At 45.7% G+C, this 18578-nt stretch overlaps 1 protein-coding gene across 2 annotated transcripts in view; it reads left to right on the top strand.

The window, feature by feature from the left end:
* The window catches only part of LOC134394266 (caM kinase-like vesicle-associated protein), a 49015-nt gene extending 31525 nt beyond the window's left edge, over positions 1–17490 (top strand). The window contains exons 2-11 of one of the 2 annotated variants that reach the window (XM_063119545.1): positions 2230–2325; positions 4051–4141; positions 7989–8063; positions 9879–10017; positions 10217–10337; positions 10898–10973; positions 11331–11467; positions 12356–12434; positions 14507–14594; positions 16293–17490. In XM_063119545.1, the coding sequence (XP_062975615.1) occupies positions 2259–2325; positions 4051–4141; positions 7989–8063; positions 9879–10017; positions 10217–10337; positions 10898–10973; positions 11331–11467; positions 12356–12434; positions 14507–14594; positions 16293–16496 (1077 nt within the window). In that variant the 5' untranslated portion in view covers positions 2230–2258 and the 3' untranslated portion in view covers positions 16497–17490. Of the gene's footprint in view, positions 1–2229; positions 2326–4050; positions 4183–7988; positions 8064–9878; positions 10018–10216; positions 10338–10897; positions 10974–11330; positions 11468–12355; positions 12435–14506; positions 14595–16292 lie in introns of both variants that reach the window. The other variant, XM_063119544.1, reaches the window with a different exon arrangement.
* The last annotated feature ends 1088 nt before the right edge of the window (positions 17491–18578 follow it).

Below are 18578 nucleotides of genomic sequence, written 5' to 3'. Positions count from 1 at the left end.
GCCTCAGGTGGCAGAGGCTGCGAGGTAGCAGCAAGATGTTCAAGGAGAGAGGTGCATGCTTTGCAGCCTACTCTACATCCCTTAAGTGAGCCTGCTGCCTTCAAGTTCAGTGGAAGACATTGTTTCATCAGTAGCGCCTATCCAGACAGATTTTGTACATGGAATGGGAGGTAAATGGCTGGGGGCTGCATCTCAATGGTGGTGGTGATGGGGGGCAAAGCCAGTGGTGGTCAGGGCCAAGCCCAAAGTAAGTGACACCCCCACACCCACCCACCCACCCACTTTTCTTTTCCTGCCACTCTCTTTTCTTTCTCTTTCTGCCAGCTCCTTTTTTCTCTCCCGCTCCCTTCCCACCCAGTGAGCTGACAGGGAAGGGACAGATCACTCTTCCCATAGGTCACTCACCGAGGGCTCTTGAAATTACAATGGGATGCACTAAGGTCAATGTATTCTGTTAACCATTTTGTGGTTAAGCAGCATGGTTTAGCGTATTGTGTGAACCAGGCCACTGAGGGCCACAGGTTGCTGCTCATCTCTACTCTGTGGTATCACAGGATGCTTTTGGGTTTGTTTGCTGCTGCTGCTGCTGCTGCTGCTTTGGGGAACTGGTGCTGCTGCTGCTATAGGAGTGCTTGCATATATTCCTCCTTGCTTCCCCCACCCTTCAATGTTCGACTTGTAAATAAACAGGTAGTACAAAAACATCACGAGAGGGGCTGTAGCTGAGCGGTAGAGCAACTGCTTTGCAGGTAGAAGGTCCCAGGTTCAATCCCTGGGGTCTCCAGGTAGGGCTAGGAAAGAATCCTGCCTGAAACCCTGGAAAACCCCAGCCAGTGTTGACAATACTGGGCTAGATGGACCAAGGGTCTCACTCAGTATAAGGGAACTGACTTTGAGGGTGTTGGTTACGTGTGTGAGTTCAGCCATGATTGCAATGCTGTTGGCAAATCAGCCCTGTTGTTGGGTACAAATTCTATCCACGCTAGTAGTCTCTAGACAAACCTCCAGTTTGAGAAGGGGGCTTAACTGTGTTGAAGCCCCTTTGAAATAATTGGAACAAGTTATTTCACGATTTAAGCCTCATTAATTTCAATAAGACTGCCGTGCAATTAGTCTTCTCTGGATTGGGAACCTTGCCAAAATTATGGCAGGGAAACTGTACCTATTTCATCAATGCCACTGGAGGGCAAACTGTTCGTACCAACACATTTCCTCATTGCTGGTGGAAGAACCCAGGATCCTTGGCTCTCTCTTTAGCCTTGTAAGCGGCTGAGGGGGGAATGACTTTGTGGAGCGGAGAAGAATATGTTGGGGTTGGGAAGGAAGGGGGGGGTTGAGACAGAACTCAAGGGATTTGTCCCCAGCCCTGGAAGGAGATTGCTTGCTCTTCCGCTCTAGCTGCTCTCTGTCTCTGGAGTGTGAAGGCCGCGCTAACGAGGCATGAAGGGAATTTTGACAGGAGAAAGGGTCATGAATGCAATAGGCACCTCACTGTATGACTGTCCCAGTTTCTGCATCCCAAGGAGCGATGGCTCTGGATAGGGCAACGTTTAGGGACTCAGCAGAGTGTCCTATACTGTAAAGAGAGAGTAGGAATATGGGCTTCTGGCTGCGAAGATCTGGGAGTGTATGCCCATAGGGTGCTAAGCATCATGGAGTTGGAAAAGTCAGGGAGCATGGGATCTGATACCCAAAGAAGCATGTAGAAAGGTGCCCAAATTAAATAGATAGATTGATAGATATCCAAATTCTACACACAGGAAACCCAAGCCCTGGACTGAAAACAAAACCTGTTGATTCCTGAAATTTGTGTTTGGATTTTGATATTTGTGTGCTAAAGATAAATCTTTACAGCCATGAGGACTAGAAACTTGCTTTTAAATTATTATTTTTAAAAGCAAGCAAGCTAAGATTTTGCAATGAAACCGCGTTCCATGCAGAACTATAGAAGGCAAATAGAATTACAGAATTGTTGGGTTGGAAGGAACCACAAGGACCATCTAGTCCAACCCCGTGCAATATGCAGGAAAACCAATTAAACCATCCAGGAGAGGTGGCTGTCCAGCCTTTTCTTTAAAACCTCCAGAGACAGAGAACCCACAACCTCCATAGGAAGTTATCCACATAAGAAGTGGCTAAAAAGGTTCGAGAAGGTTACAATAAGAATAATGTCATCCCCCTTTGCTTTCTCCTTCCTTCCATCCCTCCCTCCCTCCCTCACCCCCACAGGATGCCGTTTGGCTGCATCGGACTGCGCGATGAAAAGAACTACAACAGTCTGTCTGACATCACTGACAAGTATGAGATCGGGCAGCTGCTACGGGCGTAAGTAGGCAGCACACTCGAAACCACTGCCCCAGCTTCCTGCAGCCCCCCAGAAAACAGTGTGTTTGCACACAACCGCTTGGGAAGGAAGGGTCTTCTCTTCTTCCCCAGCTGTTTGGAACACCCTGTCAAAGCACCCTAACTGCGCCACACCAAATACACATCAGCATTCCTGACATAGCCGTACTATCCTTCCTTCTGCCTTGCGCCATCAGTATAGTCATGCTACCAGGACCGGCCCTACCATTAGGCAGAGTGAGGCAACCGCTTCAGGCGGTAGGTGCTGGCAGGGAGGCAGCAGACTTCTTCCCTTTCCTCCTGAGCCACCCACCACCACCCCAGCAATTCCCTTCTCTTGGAGAACATGTATGCACTCCTAAACTGGCCTACTACCCCTTGGGTGTGCTATCTGGTTTCCAAGGTTAAAGTAAGGTTCAATGGCCAATCTAGTCAGCTTCTCTATTCAGAATGGAGAGGGGTGCCACCTTGTCCTTCACCTCAGGCAGTAAAATGCCTCGGCCAGGCCCTGCATACAACCATTCAAAGACCTATGCCCTGATATTCATCGCCACACCATGCTCCCCAGCTGCCTGGACACCTGAGGTTGGCGTTAGGACAGAGCTCCGGGCCTTGTAGTCTCTCTCACTCATGGCCCTTCCCCCACGACGTATACGCAGCTGCTTTTGCGCCCTTCCCTTTGCTTGCCTCGCCACTGCTCTTTCCATGCTGGCTCTCAGCACCTCGTACACAGTGAACAGATAGCAGCTGCAGAGGCTGTCATTCTCATTTTGGCTCCAGTTTGGTCGGCCAATTTGCCACAAGCTGCTGATGGAAGAAAGAGTAGAATAGTGGCAAAATGGCCGACCAGGTGGAGAAGGAATGGAATGTGACTGGCTGCTGAGGGAGACGAACAGCAGGCTAATGGATACCAGATGTGACAAAGCTCCCAGCTGTCCATTACCTAGGGCAGTCCATTTGGCACCTCTGTTGTAGCACAGCCAAGCTTGCTGTGGTGTCTTGTGGTCCCTATATTTATTAATGACCTTTATTCTCCTCTAAGGAGCTCCAAGCTGCATACATAGTTCTCTCCATTTTATCTTCTGTAAGATAGATTAGGCTGAGAGGTGGTGACTGGGCTCAGGCTTCACGGCTGAGTTGGGATTTGTACCCAGGACCCTGGCTATGTTCTCCTGTCTGGCTTTGTTATTTAATTCCACTGACCACAAACCCAACGTCTGTTAATGCCTTTTGTCGTGATAGCTTAGAAGAAACCTCTAAATTCAGAGGCAGAATATGTTATCGGATGCTGAGGATGAGAATCACCTTTGTGCCCTGCTTGTATGCTTCCCAAAGTCAACCGGGAAGAGAGCCAGTGTGGCATAGAGGTTAGGGTGATGGACTGGGACTTGTGAGATCCGGGTTCTAGTCTCCACTTGGCCATGAAGTTTTCGGAGTGACTTTAGAGACCAGTCACTGATTCTCAGCCTAACCTACCTGTCATGATTATTGTGAGGATAAAATGGAAAGGATAAGGACCCTGTAAGCTCCTTTGGGTTCCTTGCAAGAGGAAAAAAGGCAGGATATAAATGTAATAATAAATAATGAAATTAACCTTGCTGACCACTAGTGGAAACAGAACGCTGGACTAGGTGGGCTGATCTAACCAAGCAACAGAGCAGTTCTTAAAGCAACAGCAGGTTTATTATGGTCCTCCTCATCCCACAGGAAGGAGTTCTGCGAGATCTGTGTGGCCCGCGAACGCCAGACAGAGAGACTGTACATCTGCAAGAAGTTTCTCAAGAAAGATGGGCGCAAGGTGCGAAGGGCGGCAAAGAATGAAATCCTCATCCTAAAGATGTAGGTGCCTGGTGTGTGAGTGTGTGTGTGAGAGGGGGGGAAGGTCTGGCGTCAGCACCAGTGGGCCCACCAGCATGAAGGATAAGGCTTTCCATGGTTACAAACCATGATGGCTGCCTATTACCTCCAGTATCAGAGGCAGTATGCCTTTGAATACCAGTTGCTGGGGGACACATACAGGAGAGAGTGCTATTGTGTTTATGTTCTTCTTCTGGACTTCCCAGAGGGCTGAGCACTGGGAAAGGGGACACTAGACTAGTGGGCCTTAGCTCTGATCCAGTATAGCTCTTCTGATGTTCAGCCACTCCCGCACTGACTCTTCCTCTGGGCCCTTGTGAAAGCCACCAAATAAAATGAAAGGCAAGCCACCATTTTAAATTCCCCACAATGCCCCTAATGTTACCTTGGGGCATTGTGGGATTTTTTTTAAATGGCAGCTCAGAGCTGCTTGTTGCTGCCACCAGGTATGCCTATAGCCAGGGCCCTGTGAAAGTGGTCTCTGCTGCAGGGCCCCTCAATCCTGGAGCCAAGCCTTGAGTGTGTGCGTGCGCCAGAGAGCTCCTGGGGTGCACATCCCACCCATGGGTGCCCACTCATCCCCATCTGCATAGAAGCAAGTGCGTGGAGGAACCACGCTGCGCTTCCATAAATAACAACACTCCCTGTAGCTTCTTTTCTTCAGCTGCCAAGTTGATAGGATGTATAATAATGAGTTCATGGTCACCGAACCATAGTTAAGCTCGCAACTTAAATGTTCAGTTCCAGCGACTGAAGTACAGTGTACGGGCTGGGGAGCTTCACGATTGTGAGGAAAAGGGACAGAGAGGCTGAAAAAACCATTGTTTTTGTTTTCCTTCCATCACGGAAGCAAATGTGTCTAGGTAATACAGTTGCCATCTGTTTGTTTTCCTGGCAAGGCTCCTGTGCTTTTAACAACCACACGATGAGGCGGAAATGCCCCAGATAAAGGTTTTCTCCTTTACTATATGTGCATGATGGGGAAAATCCTCTCTCCTTCAAAGCTGTATCTGTGGGGAGAAAACAGGGTAAGGTGACCAAGTGAAGGCCATGCCAAAGCTAAAATTCAGATTAGACAGGACTAGGTGAAATGTCTCGGCTGACAACTGATCACAAGCTGTCGCCAAAATACTAATGGCCCAGTTCTTACTTGGGAATGAGTGTAGAGCCAGTCTTTCCCTTAGGAAAGTGAGCTAATGGTGGCGTGAGGAGGAACTTTCCACCCATCCCTGTTCTAGAGTGGTCTGGGGTTTCTCAGGTCACCCAACGATGCAGGAAGAAGTGGCACTATTATCATTTATTCAGTTTAGTACACTTATTTCCTATCATTTTTCCATCATGGACCTCATATGTGAGGTTCTCAGCTAGGTGGCATTCTAGCCAGCCTTGCATCGGGTGCAGACCTGCTTCAGCAAGGTCAGGTATTCTCAGACCCCACTCTACAGATCTCGGGCCTCCAGATTAACCTAAGGAACCAGGCTCAGGATCTGGAGTGACCTCCTAAGATAGGGTGACCATATTTTGGAAACCAAAAAGGAGGACAACATGGTCGCCCCCAAGGGGGCGTGTCCAATACCAAGGGGGTGTGCCCACCCGAACATAGCCTTGGTCACATGTCTGATTTTACAGCACACATTTAAGACAATTCTGTTCTACATAAATCACTGAAATAAAGAATAACTGAGAGATTCAATGTATGTGAAATTAACTTCACTCACTCCTACTTTTGTAGGTTTTGCTGTACTTTGAAGCTTTTGCTATACTCTGTGTGTTACATTCTCCCCTTCCCTCAAATATCTTTTCTGACTGTATCTTCACTCATTGCACGCTGCTGTTGTTGTTAACAGGGTTTGCTACTGGCCCCAGATCTGTTTCAAATTTGGTATGGCTAAAGCTCTACCTAAAAGCTATCATGGTGCCAACTTTCAGCTCTTTATCTTTAAAAATGACAGTTTAAAAAATATTAATTTTAAAACCTCATTTTTAAAAAAAATCCTAAAAAATCAATGGATGAACAGATCTGTTTCAAATTTGGTGTAGCATTAGAGCTGCTCCTTGAAAAAAAATCCGGATTTCCCCCCTCCTGGATTTGCCATCAAAAACCCGGGCAAAACCGGTCATATGGTCACCCTACCTAAGATGTATTTCTAACAGTAGAAAAAGATGGAACACTTTCCCAACTCTTCAAACCAGAAGCTCTGTCAGAACAAGGGCTGAATTCCAGTTTGGAGAAGGTGAAGCGGGGGGGATGGGGGACATTCCAGTGGTGGGTGGGGCTGTAGGCAAAGGGGGTGGAGCTAAAGTACAAAACAACAACAACCACCCACCATGTTTTAGGAGAGGCATTTCAATGCTTTAGAATAGAAGAAAAACTGCACAAAAGCAGTAAACCTACAGGAAGGGGTGAGGCCTCATGGGAACCTCAGCCTGCTAGACTGGGATCCCAAGAGATTTTGCCTTCAGAATAAGGACGTAACTACAAGTTACATGGAGTTTTGCAATAGAGGTGTGTGTGTGTGTGTGTGTGTGTGTGTGTGTGTGTGTGTGTTGTTTTCTTACACAAATTGCAGCGGCTCAGGCTGCAAGTTGAAGACCAGTGTGAGGGGAGAAGGGTTTCAAAACCCTTTCTCCTCCTGCTTTCCCGTTAAAAATCACCCTCCAAGCTGCTTTTACACCCCACTGAGAAAGAGAAAAAGGTAGGTGTATTCCCTGAAGCACCTGTTAGTTTCTACCTGATAGTGTAAGCCAGTGGGAGGGCGGCTTTAGGCCTCAAAGCCAACTCCCAGCATAAAGGTGTTTCCAGATTAGGGTTTTATCATACCATTGCTATTTCATTCACATAATTTTATGAGGGGTCCAGATGGCATCATCATCTTCCACTCATATAATTCTCCTGTATTTTCCCACTGCCCCTTCCAGGATTTCTTTTACCGCAGAAAATACGTTAAAGAGAAAAAGATGGAATAGCTGTACAAGGCCTTCTAATTAGTAGTGTCAGGGGCCCTCCATCTCGAAACACCCTAAATCTTTCCCTCCCTTGGGCGTAATCAGGGCCTGGGAATCCTAGCTCTTTTTCTTCTTTTGTTGTTAAATGATGCTGACAGATTTCTTACTTCTTAAGGACAGCTTTAACAATAGCAAGGATATTAACTGCCAAATCATTTGGAAAATTCCTAATATCCATGTTCTTTCTCAATGGCCTGCATAAACTACATGAAGCTGTCATTACGGCAAAACGCATCCTCCCACTGTATCAGTATTTGCAAGGGCAAAAGAGGGAATAATAATATTTGCTTTAAATTGGTCTCTTCTTCTGTGAATCAGGTGGTGTTTTTAAAAAGCGGAGTGAGTTCAAAGGAAGAAAGGGGGGGAACACCCCCCACTTTTGCCTGTCCCCATCCTAAACTGCAACTGGCGCTCTGCTCACCATCAAAGCTGTGCACCTTATTCCCTGTTCTGCCCCACATCACAACAGCTGTTTTTAGCCTCTTTAAACATTTAAAGGCCAGGAATGAATTATTGAGAAGGCCTCAGGGGCAGGCTGGGATTTCTGCTGACTTGGTCTTTGCAGAAACAGTCTCTCGGGTGCAAACAACAGAGCCAGACTGATAGGGGACAGGCAACCCAAGAGAGATCTCAGCATGGGAGAAGGAGGAGGGTATCAAGGACCGGGTAAGGTTGATCAGAAAAGAGGAGATTTATGATTGGGCTGGTCTGTTGGGCGGGGGGAGGTGATGGTGAGGGAGGGGAGGATGGGAAGCAAATGCATCTCTGCGTTTTTCTTCCAGGGTGAGTCACCCCAACATCTTGCAACTGATTGACACATTTGAGACGAGAAAGGAATTCTACATCATCCAGGAACTGTAAGTTTCACCAGAAGATGCCAACGCACAATGATTTCAGGCATCCAAGAAGCAGACAGATGGGGTGATGATGGCATCTGTCCAGGGAGCAGCTTGGACAGGAATGCAAAATGGAGTGGGTCAAAGATGATGCAATATATTAACAGCACTTAAAATAATAATTATGTCACATTCTCTTTTTCCTCCCAGTATGGAATAATTAGGTAGGTTTTCAAGATGGTAGATGAAAGGCTAGATTTATTTATTTTACTATGTTTATATCTTGCCAAGGAGCTCAAGATGGCATACATGGTTCTCCCCACCACCACCACCCGCCCTTCAATTTTATTCTCACAACAGCCCGGTGAGGGAGGTTAGTCTGATATATGGTGTCTGGCCCAAGGTCACCCAGTGAGTTTCATGGCTGACTGGGGATTTGAACTCAAGTCTCTCCCATCCTAGTCTAACCACTACACTGCACTTGCACAGATATCAGCTCGTTTGAGGTTTACTTCAGGTAGTGGTCCAAGCAGAGGGTTTCTTCCAGCTTTTCACTGATGCTGTGCCAGCAGCCTAACACAGTAAAACACATCCAGATACTGTTGGGGATTGAGGAAGAGAAAATCAGACATGTGGTACGGAAGAGTAAGCTTTGTATATAACCTTTTCTCAGTAGGCACAGTCTATCTGTGCAGTGAGACATTTTGAATTTCAGCAGTAGCAGCCTGAAGTCCAGAATCAATGTTCATTAGGTTTGGTGCTGTTTCCCACTGTATGTGTGGGCTGGACATGTATACAATCGAGAACATACCCTGTGGTGTAGGATGGATTACTTACAACACTGGTAAGAACAGGACACACCAAGGACAGAATAGGAGCAGTTGCTAGGAAAAGAAACAGCAATACTTCCGATATTGCTACACCTTCCCGGGCCTACGGTAACCAGATGCAAAACAGGGCAGGGCTTCTGCACTTTTAATAGCTTCTCATGAAAACTGTGCTTGCTGAAATTTCGTCTTCTGCTCAACTATTAAAGGTACAGAAGCCATGTCTTCTTTTGCATTTGGACACCCTAGTCTCATCTCTGAAATATATTCTCTACAGACTTCAGTTCTTCTGGGCACAACACCCAGCAACTCAAGCAGGGCTGCTCACATTTGGTAATCCCACTTGCAAAAGATTTTACATGGAATATGGTAACTGCCACAGAATTTGTGACCCGGATGGCTCTCAATATAGATTTTGTTGTGCTTTTAAAAATCAAATTCTTAGATCTCATGCTTGCAGCAGTTGCTACAACTGCTGCCACCACTAAATCATCATCATTAACAACATCATTATCAGTTTAACAACGTGCTAGGTACCTTACAGAATACAAAGCAGCATGTTTAGCCAAAGGCTTACATTCTAAGCTAGACAGAAAGGAGTTCAGGCTCTCTGCTCAAGAATGGAGCTTCTGTGTCCTGCAGTTTATTTCTTTTTCTTTCATGGCCTCCAGACGTTCTCCCATCCCATATCTATGCACTCTAGTAGTCCATCAAAATACAAATCCCTTTCTTCTACCACTTCACTGGTTAGACATTGGGTTCCAAATAGAACATAATAAAAATGGAAGAAATCAATGCAATAAGCAGATTTAATTTAAGTGCGAGGTTTGAATTTTTTGGTCTTTTCCTTTTTTCTTTTGGGGGCAAAGTGTGAATCTCCCAGACTATCACATTCAGCTCTGCCAACACAAGACACTCCAAATACAGCAGTGCCCATAGGGGAAATGTGATGTGCCAACTCTTTTTTAGTTAACTTGACATCTTAAAGAGATTCTGTGTGTCTCTGCAGGGCCACTGGTGGAGATGTTTTTGACTGGATCCTAGACCAGGGCTACTACACAGAAAAGGATGCCAGCAATGTTGTCCGGCAGGTGCTGGAGGCATTAGCTTATTTACATAACCTGCACATTGTTCACCGCAATCTCAAGGTAAGGAAAGAATCCTGAATTCCTAGATCCCAGGCTTGAAATGCTCAAGGCAATCACCCCCCTCTAGTGGCTCTGTCTGGGATAGCCGTCCTTTCAGCAATGGAAGGACCAAAAGGTAAATGTTTCGCAGAGCAAGGTAGAGATGGGGGCTAACTTTGGGGTTGTTTTTTCCCTTCCCCTGTGTCTCTGCTGCCTCCAGCTGGAGAATCTCATGTACTACAACCAGAACAACCGCTCCAAGGTGGTGCTACGGGATTTTTATCTCTCACGCTTTGAGAACGGTGCCATCACAGAACCGTGCGGGACCCCCGAATATTTGGGTATGTATGTGCCTCCATTCCCAGAGCTGTGCTTCTAGAGGGCACTAACCATTGGAAAGCACTGTGTTGCTATTCTATCTTTTTCTCCTTAATGGATTTCCCCAGTGAGAAAAAAATACGGAAGATGTGGGAAGACATGGTAGAGTTACAAGTGGAAGGCTTGCCATCTCCCCCTCTCTCCCCCCACCCCCACCCCCTATAATCCTATGAAGCGATGGTGCAACAAAGTCTCATTTGGAAGCATCCCCAGTTTCTCCCAACTGCATGGCTCTAAATGGACTTCATGACACATTCATAGAAACTAGGAGCCCTTTACTGACAAATATTCTATGCCTTTAAGAGTTGGATAATAGGCAGATTTCAACAGGTGCTGTTTCTCCCAGTATAGAGATGCAAAGAGACAGAAAATCTCACTTGTTGGGTTTCTGCCTCTCACATAACTGACAAAAAGAAAAACGAAAATTTGCAACCTTGGCCTTCACTGGCTCCGAGCTAAAAGGATTGTATCTCACCCAAATTTTCTATAATTTTCTCTGACACATTTGCCTCTCCCCACACAGCTCCTGAGGTGGTTGCCCGGCAACGCTATGGACGACCTGTTGACTGCTGGGCCGTTGGAGTTATAATGTTTATTCTGTGAGTCCCACCAGTGTGTGTGTGTGTGTGTGTGTGTGTGTGTGTGTGTGTGTGTTTGTATGTGTATGTGTATGTGCGTAATCCCAGCACTGTGGTTTAAGATGGAGGATGTGTGTGTGTGTGTGTGTGTGTGTGAGAGAGAGAGAGAGAGAGAGAGAGAGAGGGGGGGTGGGTGAGTGTGTCCAAAAGAGAAGGAGAGACATAAAAAGTAAACTTGGAATAACCTAGGTTGAAGAATCACAGCAAACTGACAGATGAGGCAGATATAAGCATGAATTTTGGGAGCAGTTGTTCAGGCCTGCCGGGTTCAAAGCTTTCTGCTGCCCAGTAATGACTGTTTCAACCCTATTCCGACAGGCTGTCTGGGAATCCCCCATTCTATGATGACACAGATGATGAGAACAGTGACAGTCACAACCGCCGCATATTCCGCAAAATTCTGGCTGGGGACTATGACTTTGACTCCCCTTATTGGGATGACATCTCTCCTGCTGGTAAGAGAGCGAGAGAGACAGCAACAACCCAACCTCCATTAGCCCCTTCTCCATATACCCGGGGAAATGGACTCTTCTTCTGATACTGCTAAATGAGCCCTGGTCTATACGTCCAGCTGAATGAGGTGTTAAAATGCTAAAGGTGGTAGAATGGATGACTTCAGACTGCAAGTGAGGGAGCCATTATGAATATAACACACATACACATAACTTCCCAGAATAAAGTAAAAGTACAACAGGGAGACAGGTTCTAACCCAGCCCACACCTTGCTGTGCTTCTCCCATAATACTAGAACCCGGGGTCATCCCATGAAGCTGATTGGTGGGAGATTCGGGACAAATAAAAGGAAGTACTTCTTCACACAGTGCATAGTTAAACTATGGAATTCACTATCACAAGATGTAGTGATGGCCGCCAATTTGGATGGCTTTAAAAGGGGGTTGGATACATTCCTGGAGGATAAGGTACTAGCCCTAATGGCTATGTGCTACCTCCAGTATCTGAGGCAGTAAGCTTACATGCACCAGTTGTTGGGGAGCATGGGTTGGAGGGTGCTGTTGCACCGTGTCCTGCTTTATTGGTCCCTGGTGGACAGCTGGTTGGCCACTATGTAAACAGAGTGCCGGACTAGATGGACCCTTGGTCTGATCTAGAATGGCACTTCCTATGTTCTTATGCTAGTTTTCTACTTTAAAAACTAAACAATTATAGGGGAGCACTCCGAATTGTGATCCCCCCCCCATCGAAAATGGCATAGTCCATTCTACCACCTCGAGACTCTACCACTTCATTCTACTGCATGTGTATCGCAGGCCTCATGCTTGGTACCAGAGCAATCATTTGCTTTCACTAATTTTTCTTAAACTCCTATCTTTTTCTCCTCGAAGCCAAAAAGTTGGTGTCACGGCTTATGGAAGTTGACCAGGATCAACGAATCACAGCCCAGGAGGCTCTGGGACACATCTGGTGAGTGGTTTCCTCTCCATCACAACAGTTAAAGCTGCAGGTGCCCTGCCCTCTTTTAAATCTGGCCACTCTAGTACAGGGAAGAGGGAATTTCACCAGGTTCTCCATATATACAAATGACACCTGCTGAAATTCACTTTTCTATGGAACTGTTACAGATACAGGAGCCCTGTCCTCCTTTTCATATGGCCACCCTAATAAAGACTGCTGTGCAAGAGTACAGGATGGGGGCCCTAGTCTCAGAACCTGCTGTTATGGGAAAGAAGGCAAGCTTTGTGGCATTAGTGATACTGTCAAGTGTTCTGAGTAGACATGTCTAGGACTGTGTGACACGTGGCACAGGATTGCATATTCTTTCTTCTTTCCCACATATTTGGTCATGCCTCTTTCTGTGACACATGCATGCATCATCTCAATCAAAGAAATGTTTTTCCCCTTAAAGACCATTATTGTATTCATAAATGAATAGAGATTTAATAAATTATCAGTACAATCTTGTGCATGTCTACATAGAAGTAAGGCCCAAAGAGTTCAATGTAGCTAATTCCCAGGTTAAGTAAGCATAGCATTGCAGCCTAAATAGATCACTCATATGATTGCTTTACTAAGGTTTCTTGCTTTGGTTGGGAGCCCAAGTTAATACATTTCCTTCTTTATGTCCATCCAACAAGCTCAGGCTGGCCTGCCTATTGTATTACAAAGGGAATTGCTTAATATTTTAATCCTTTGAGAGTATATTTGCGCTCCTTGTCCCTGTAGTTATGTTTTAATCCTAAATAACAGTTAAGCGGCTATTTGGTAAAAAGGTACAGACACATATAAATCTGGTTTCATGCCCAGGTCATTCAAACAATTATAGATCCATTTTTCCATTAGGAGGGACTCTTCATTCTCCATCCAGAATTTCTCTCTTTCTTGATTTCCATAAGACAGGGGCGGGGAATGTGTGGCCATCCAAAAGTTGTTGGACTGCAACTCCCATCACACCTAGCCAACATCGGCTGTGGTGAGGGAGAATGGAAGTTGCAGACCAAAAGCATCTGGAGGGCCACACGTTCCCCGTCCTTGACATGAGGTATGTCTGCTCTCTAAAATGGAAAAAACAAACAAACTCAACCCTGTTTACCTTGCAAGTTTCCACAACCCCTTTTCCTTTTTCAGGTTCTTGCCTACTATTTATTTATTTAAAACATTTATATCCTGCCCTATATCATTAAGATCTCAGAGCGGCGTACAGATAAAACATACAGTATAAAACAATAAATATGCACAGTTAAAAAATCAAACCATGATCCAAGTTAAAACAATATATAATTTAAAAGCAGTAAAAGCAGTTAAAACAGTTAAAACAATGTGCAAGTGAGTTTAACCATCAAAGGCTTTGTTAAAAAGCCATGTTTTTACTTGGCGTCGAAATGCAGTCAATGTTGGCGCCAATCAGGCCTCCAAGGGGAGGGCATTCCACAGTCAGGGTGCCACAACAGAGGAACATTAGATAATAATCTGGTTGAAAAATTGAATTGTCTGTAGATTATTGAAAAACTGCTGTTTGACCTCTCTTCCTTTTTTTGGAAGGGAGGTTCATTAATATCCCAACCCATCAAAAACTTTGTATTTGTGAGTCTGCAGAATTTGAAGATGGTTTCTCATTATTTAATAAGTTGTCCCTTATATGAACATCCTAGGCAGAAGTTTCTTATTTATATTCTATGGTCCCTGTCAAATACACCCCTACTGGACTAGATATGCACACCGCTTGCAGGCATAGATCCATTCATTACCACCCATGTAGCAAAATGTGTGTAGCCAGCTAAGAAAATATGAGCCATGTCTCAAAAATGTAGGGCTGGTGGTGGAGGGGAGGAGGAGTTATTTTTATATTCTATTTTTAGTATCTATAATTCATTGCAGAGGGGTTATGTATTATACATTTGCTTGCTGAGTACGTTATGCTGTTTGTTTATATTGTGGTGGCCCATGGCTTTAAACAGCTCATATTTCCCCCCACTTGACATGTCGTTTCCTTCCTCCCCTTCATGCACCTAATTCTACACTGCCTCTCCCCTTGTTAGGATATCTGGAAACATTGCTTCTGAAAAGAACCTCAAAGAAGGAGTCTGCGCCCAGATTGAAAAGAACTTTGCCAAGGCCAAATGGAGGGTGAGTCTCAAGCCGTGAAATGGCAGGCAGGGGAATATGGCCAGTGACGGAGGAAGATCAAGGCAGCGATATTTATAGTTCCAAAAACAATACGTTTTCAAAGAATCTTTTCTACATCAACTTCTCTGCCAGCAACCTACTGCCAATCAGAATAGCCTATACTGAGATAGATGGACCAATGGTCTGACTCAGTATAAGGCAGCTTGATACATTAGGGGAGAGGACATAGCTCAGTGGTAGAGCACCTGCTTTGCATGCAGAAGTGCCCTGGTTCAATTCTCTGGCACCTCCAGGTAGGGCTGGAAAAACACCTGCCCTGAAACACTGGAAAGGCGCTGCCAGCCCTTCTGGGCTTGATGGACCAATGTTCTGGCTCATTATATAAGGCAGCTTCCCATTTTCCTGTGTTCCTACATCTGTCACAGAACCTCTGCATTTTACAGGGAGCTTTCTAGGATTGCACATTCATTCAACATGGAGTTCTGGCCAAGCCTATTGACACCAACAAAGAGTGCATGTAGAACCACCTAACATTCCATTGTAGTTACAAATTGTAGGGGGAAATAATAGTGGTGATAGGCCAGAGAAAGTTATCCGCTATTGGTGATTTTTTCTCATGGGGTGGGGTGGGGTGGGGGTAGGGGACCGCTGCTAAGCTTCTGGACAACTCTGAGGGTTTCCTGAAACAGTTTGAAAACTGCTGGCTTTAGAGAAGGAGCAACAGAATTAGGGCAAGCTAAACTGATACAGGGCACACCACTTAAAAATGAAGCATCTGCTAAAACAGGCCCACTCCATACAGAATTCAGGGGAGAGCAGAATTCAGGCTTAAGGGATCTAATTTGTTTCTTTTTTTACTGGAAACCTGAGGTCCACCAATAAGAACCGGGTGCCAAATAGTGGCTCAGGATGGGCTGGGGGATATAATCTTAGAATTCAGGAACAAGGCTGCTTCTGAGCACATTTGCTCAGGAATCCAGGAATTTGTTTTCAGTACCAGAACTGAGCTCATAGTCTTGTCACACAAAATTCCAAACTTTCTTCCATCTCAGTAGCCTAATTCAGAAGGAGGATTGGTTGGTTTTGTTGTTCAAAGACTGCAAGTCAGAAACTCTTGGTGATCTATAACAAACCACTCAGAGTTCTACCAGTAGATCCTGATCTACCTTTTGCCCACCTCTGCTGTAAAATATTTTTTCTTGGCGGAGAATAACCGCCACCCATAGTAATATGCTGTCTCTGGTGTATTTTTTTTTTAAAAAAGTAGCATCCACCAGTTAAAACCTACTTCAACAAAGAAGTCAGCTTAAAAACCAAAAGTGTGTGTTTGTGTGTGTGTGAATAAAAACATATTTTGCCTACTGACAGAAGGACAACAAAAACTGAGGTAGCTTGGACTCCCTAGGCAAGGAGTTCCAGAACCTGGGAGCAGCCACAGACAAGGTTCTCACCAAAATGCTTCCAGTGGTGGTGGGACAGAGAGAACAGTCGCTCCTGATGAGCTTAAAACCAGTCAGACCCATTTGGGAGAATGTGGTCTTTCAAGTAGCTAGTTCCCAAGTCATCACATTTAAATACTACTAACAATTAGAAAAATAACAACATAACAGCATGTGCACAATGGTAGGTCTGCCTTTACACAGCCTTTGGTTCAACATAGGTTGGCCCCAATTCTTGACGTTGTCTTTGTCCTTGCAGAAAGCCATTCGTGTTACTACTTTCATGCAACGTCTCCGGGCTACTGAAGTCAGCAGCCGCCTGCCTGTCACTCCACGTTCCTCCATGAGCGTTGCTCACGAGGTCACCATTGAGGGGCCCAGACCGTCTGGCCATTTGGAGACTCCATGTCCACTGGAGGAGCAACAGAGCAAGACCGAAGGAGCCCCTGAGAAGAGGGAATAATGGCTCCTGCTTCCCCCCAGCCCCATATCCTGATGCCTTCTCTGCTGAATCCACATTCTCTGCCCTTGGTAGGGGAAGGCTCTGTAGGCCAGCAGAATGGGGCAAGGAACCTGGGAGCTACTTAGCAGTCTTATCCCGTCCCCCAACCCCTGCTATTTGTCAGGAGCTGTTTGGTTTGAATGGATAGAAATAAGGACCAATCAGCCACATGGAGATATTGTATATGGGAAGAAAGGACTGGAGATTAGAAAACAGGAAATTGTCCACTGTGCCCTGGAGAATGCACCTGACTCCTTAGCAGGAGCGTGGGACTCTTTGCTAGGCCTTTCCCAGTAGCCAGTGCAAGCAGTGTCCCTTGCCATCATATAGCATCCCCCACAATGCAGACAAAACACTTATGCCTTGCTGAGCAACAGCCTCTCACAGGCCCACTGATCAAGGTCCTAAAGCATCTGCATCCCTGCCTCTGTGACTTCAAAGGGGCTTAGAGAACAGAAGTGTTTTGCCCACAATCCTCTTCCCTCACAAACAAGCTAGAGGCAAGGCTTGAGCCAAGAAAGTGAAAAGCTTCATCTTTTACTTGTGGCTGCCCTTTGGAGCCAAACATTCCGACACTGGAGCCAACATGTAATTTAAGGGAGAAAGGAATGGGGGACATAGTCCAAGCTAGCGAAGCAAGCGTCAGAGGAGAGTCCATTCCGTAGATCTGGGATCCATTTTCCAGCCTTGCCCTGTTCCACTATGCCCAGTCCCATATTTCACTTTTAGCCATGGCAGGAGCAGTTTGGAAAGTAAGCCAGGAAAGATTACTGCCCTGCAGGTTTCGATCCCAAACTCAGCTGGACTGTGGAGGGAGGGAGGGGGTAAGAGGGGTGCATGTCCAAGCCAGCTGCATGTTTTATGAAGATGCTATTTTAATACAGAAACCTCCCAGCTGCCTCTCCCCTGGTGCTGTCTTTCCCTCTCCCGGGGCAGCTCTGGGAAATAAAAATAAACAGGGTCTTTCTCTGGTTATTGTCTGTATCTTTCTGTCTGTTGGTGATGGGGTTATTATTCGGGTGTTTGGTATCAGAATCCTTCACAAGGTATTTTAAACGTGCCCCCTGCATCTAAATATAGATGGCGCTCTTCTAAATTACAGCTTGATGACATAATCAATAATCCTTGAATAACACTACCGTATGATTTCTTTAGAGCAGCAAAGGAGTATTCTTAGGCTGAAGCTGTTAAGTGTGAGAGAAAGAGTCCCTGAATAATTAGGGGCTCCTAGGCTGCCTCTGTCCTGTTTCTGAATAAATGATTATCACAATGAATAATATAATGGCCATTACCTTGGCTAAGAGGAAAGAACTGGAATTCTGCAATTATACAATAGAGATTTACCATACAAAATATATTTTACACTATTTTAGTAACTCTCTGTACTAAGGGGTTCCTTTGGGTCTAAAAGATAGGGGTGTGAAATGTGGTTATTTAACAACTGAAATATCCCAGGGGTGAAAACTCACCTTAAGGTAATTGGGCTCCTTGTGTCTGCAAAACCAGTAACCTTCTCACTCCGGATCATAAACCTGGCTGCCACCCTTCTAATGTACTTCCCAGACCCAACCAAAGAGCTATTGGAGAACGACAGATCTGTCCCTAGATGCTTGGACACGTTCCGACCGAGATCTTCCTTCTGTTCCTAAATTCCTGACTAGCATTCTTGTGGGCATCTTTTTCCTTGGGAATTCATCCGTGTCATAGGGGCAGAACCCTGTTACGGAAAATGGGCTGCTAGTGACTCTTGGTTCCTTTGTCTCCTCCTTTGTTGTCACGTGTCTCTAACTGAAACCTGCACTTGCCAGGGAAAGGAGGGGGGGAGGGGGGACCCACTGAATTCGCTCCTTGTACCATCGCGGGGCTGTCCCCCGAATCCCAGAGGGTTGCATAAGGGGAAATGGGACTGTCTTATTCTGTACGTGCGCAGAGGCACTCTTTTATTTTTGCAAAGCTCTGCCCTGGCAATGAAAAGGGTTATGCCTTCGTGTGTTTCCTGGCTAAAATTAACCTTTGGCCTCACCCGTCTGTCTCTCCCCTTCT

Source organism: Elgaria multicarinata, chromosome 3 (assembly GCF_023053635.1).
Source record: "Elgaria multicarinata webbii isolate HBS135686 ecotype San Diego chromosome 3, rElgMul1.1.pri, whole genome shotgun sequence".
Lineage (NCBI taxonomy): Eukaryota > Metazoa > Chordata > Lepidosauria > Squamata > Anguidae > Elgaria > Elgaria multicarinata.
The sequence above is the reverse complement of the archived record's forward strand: the minus strand, read 5'-3'. Positions and strand labels throughout refer to the sequence as shown.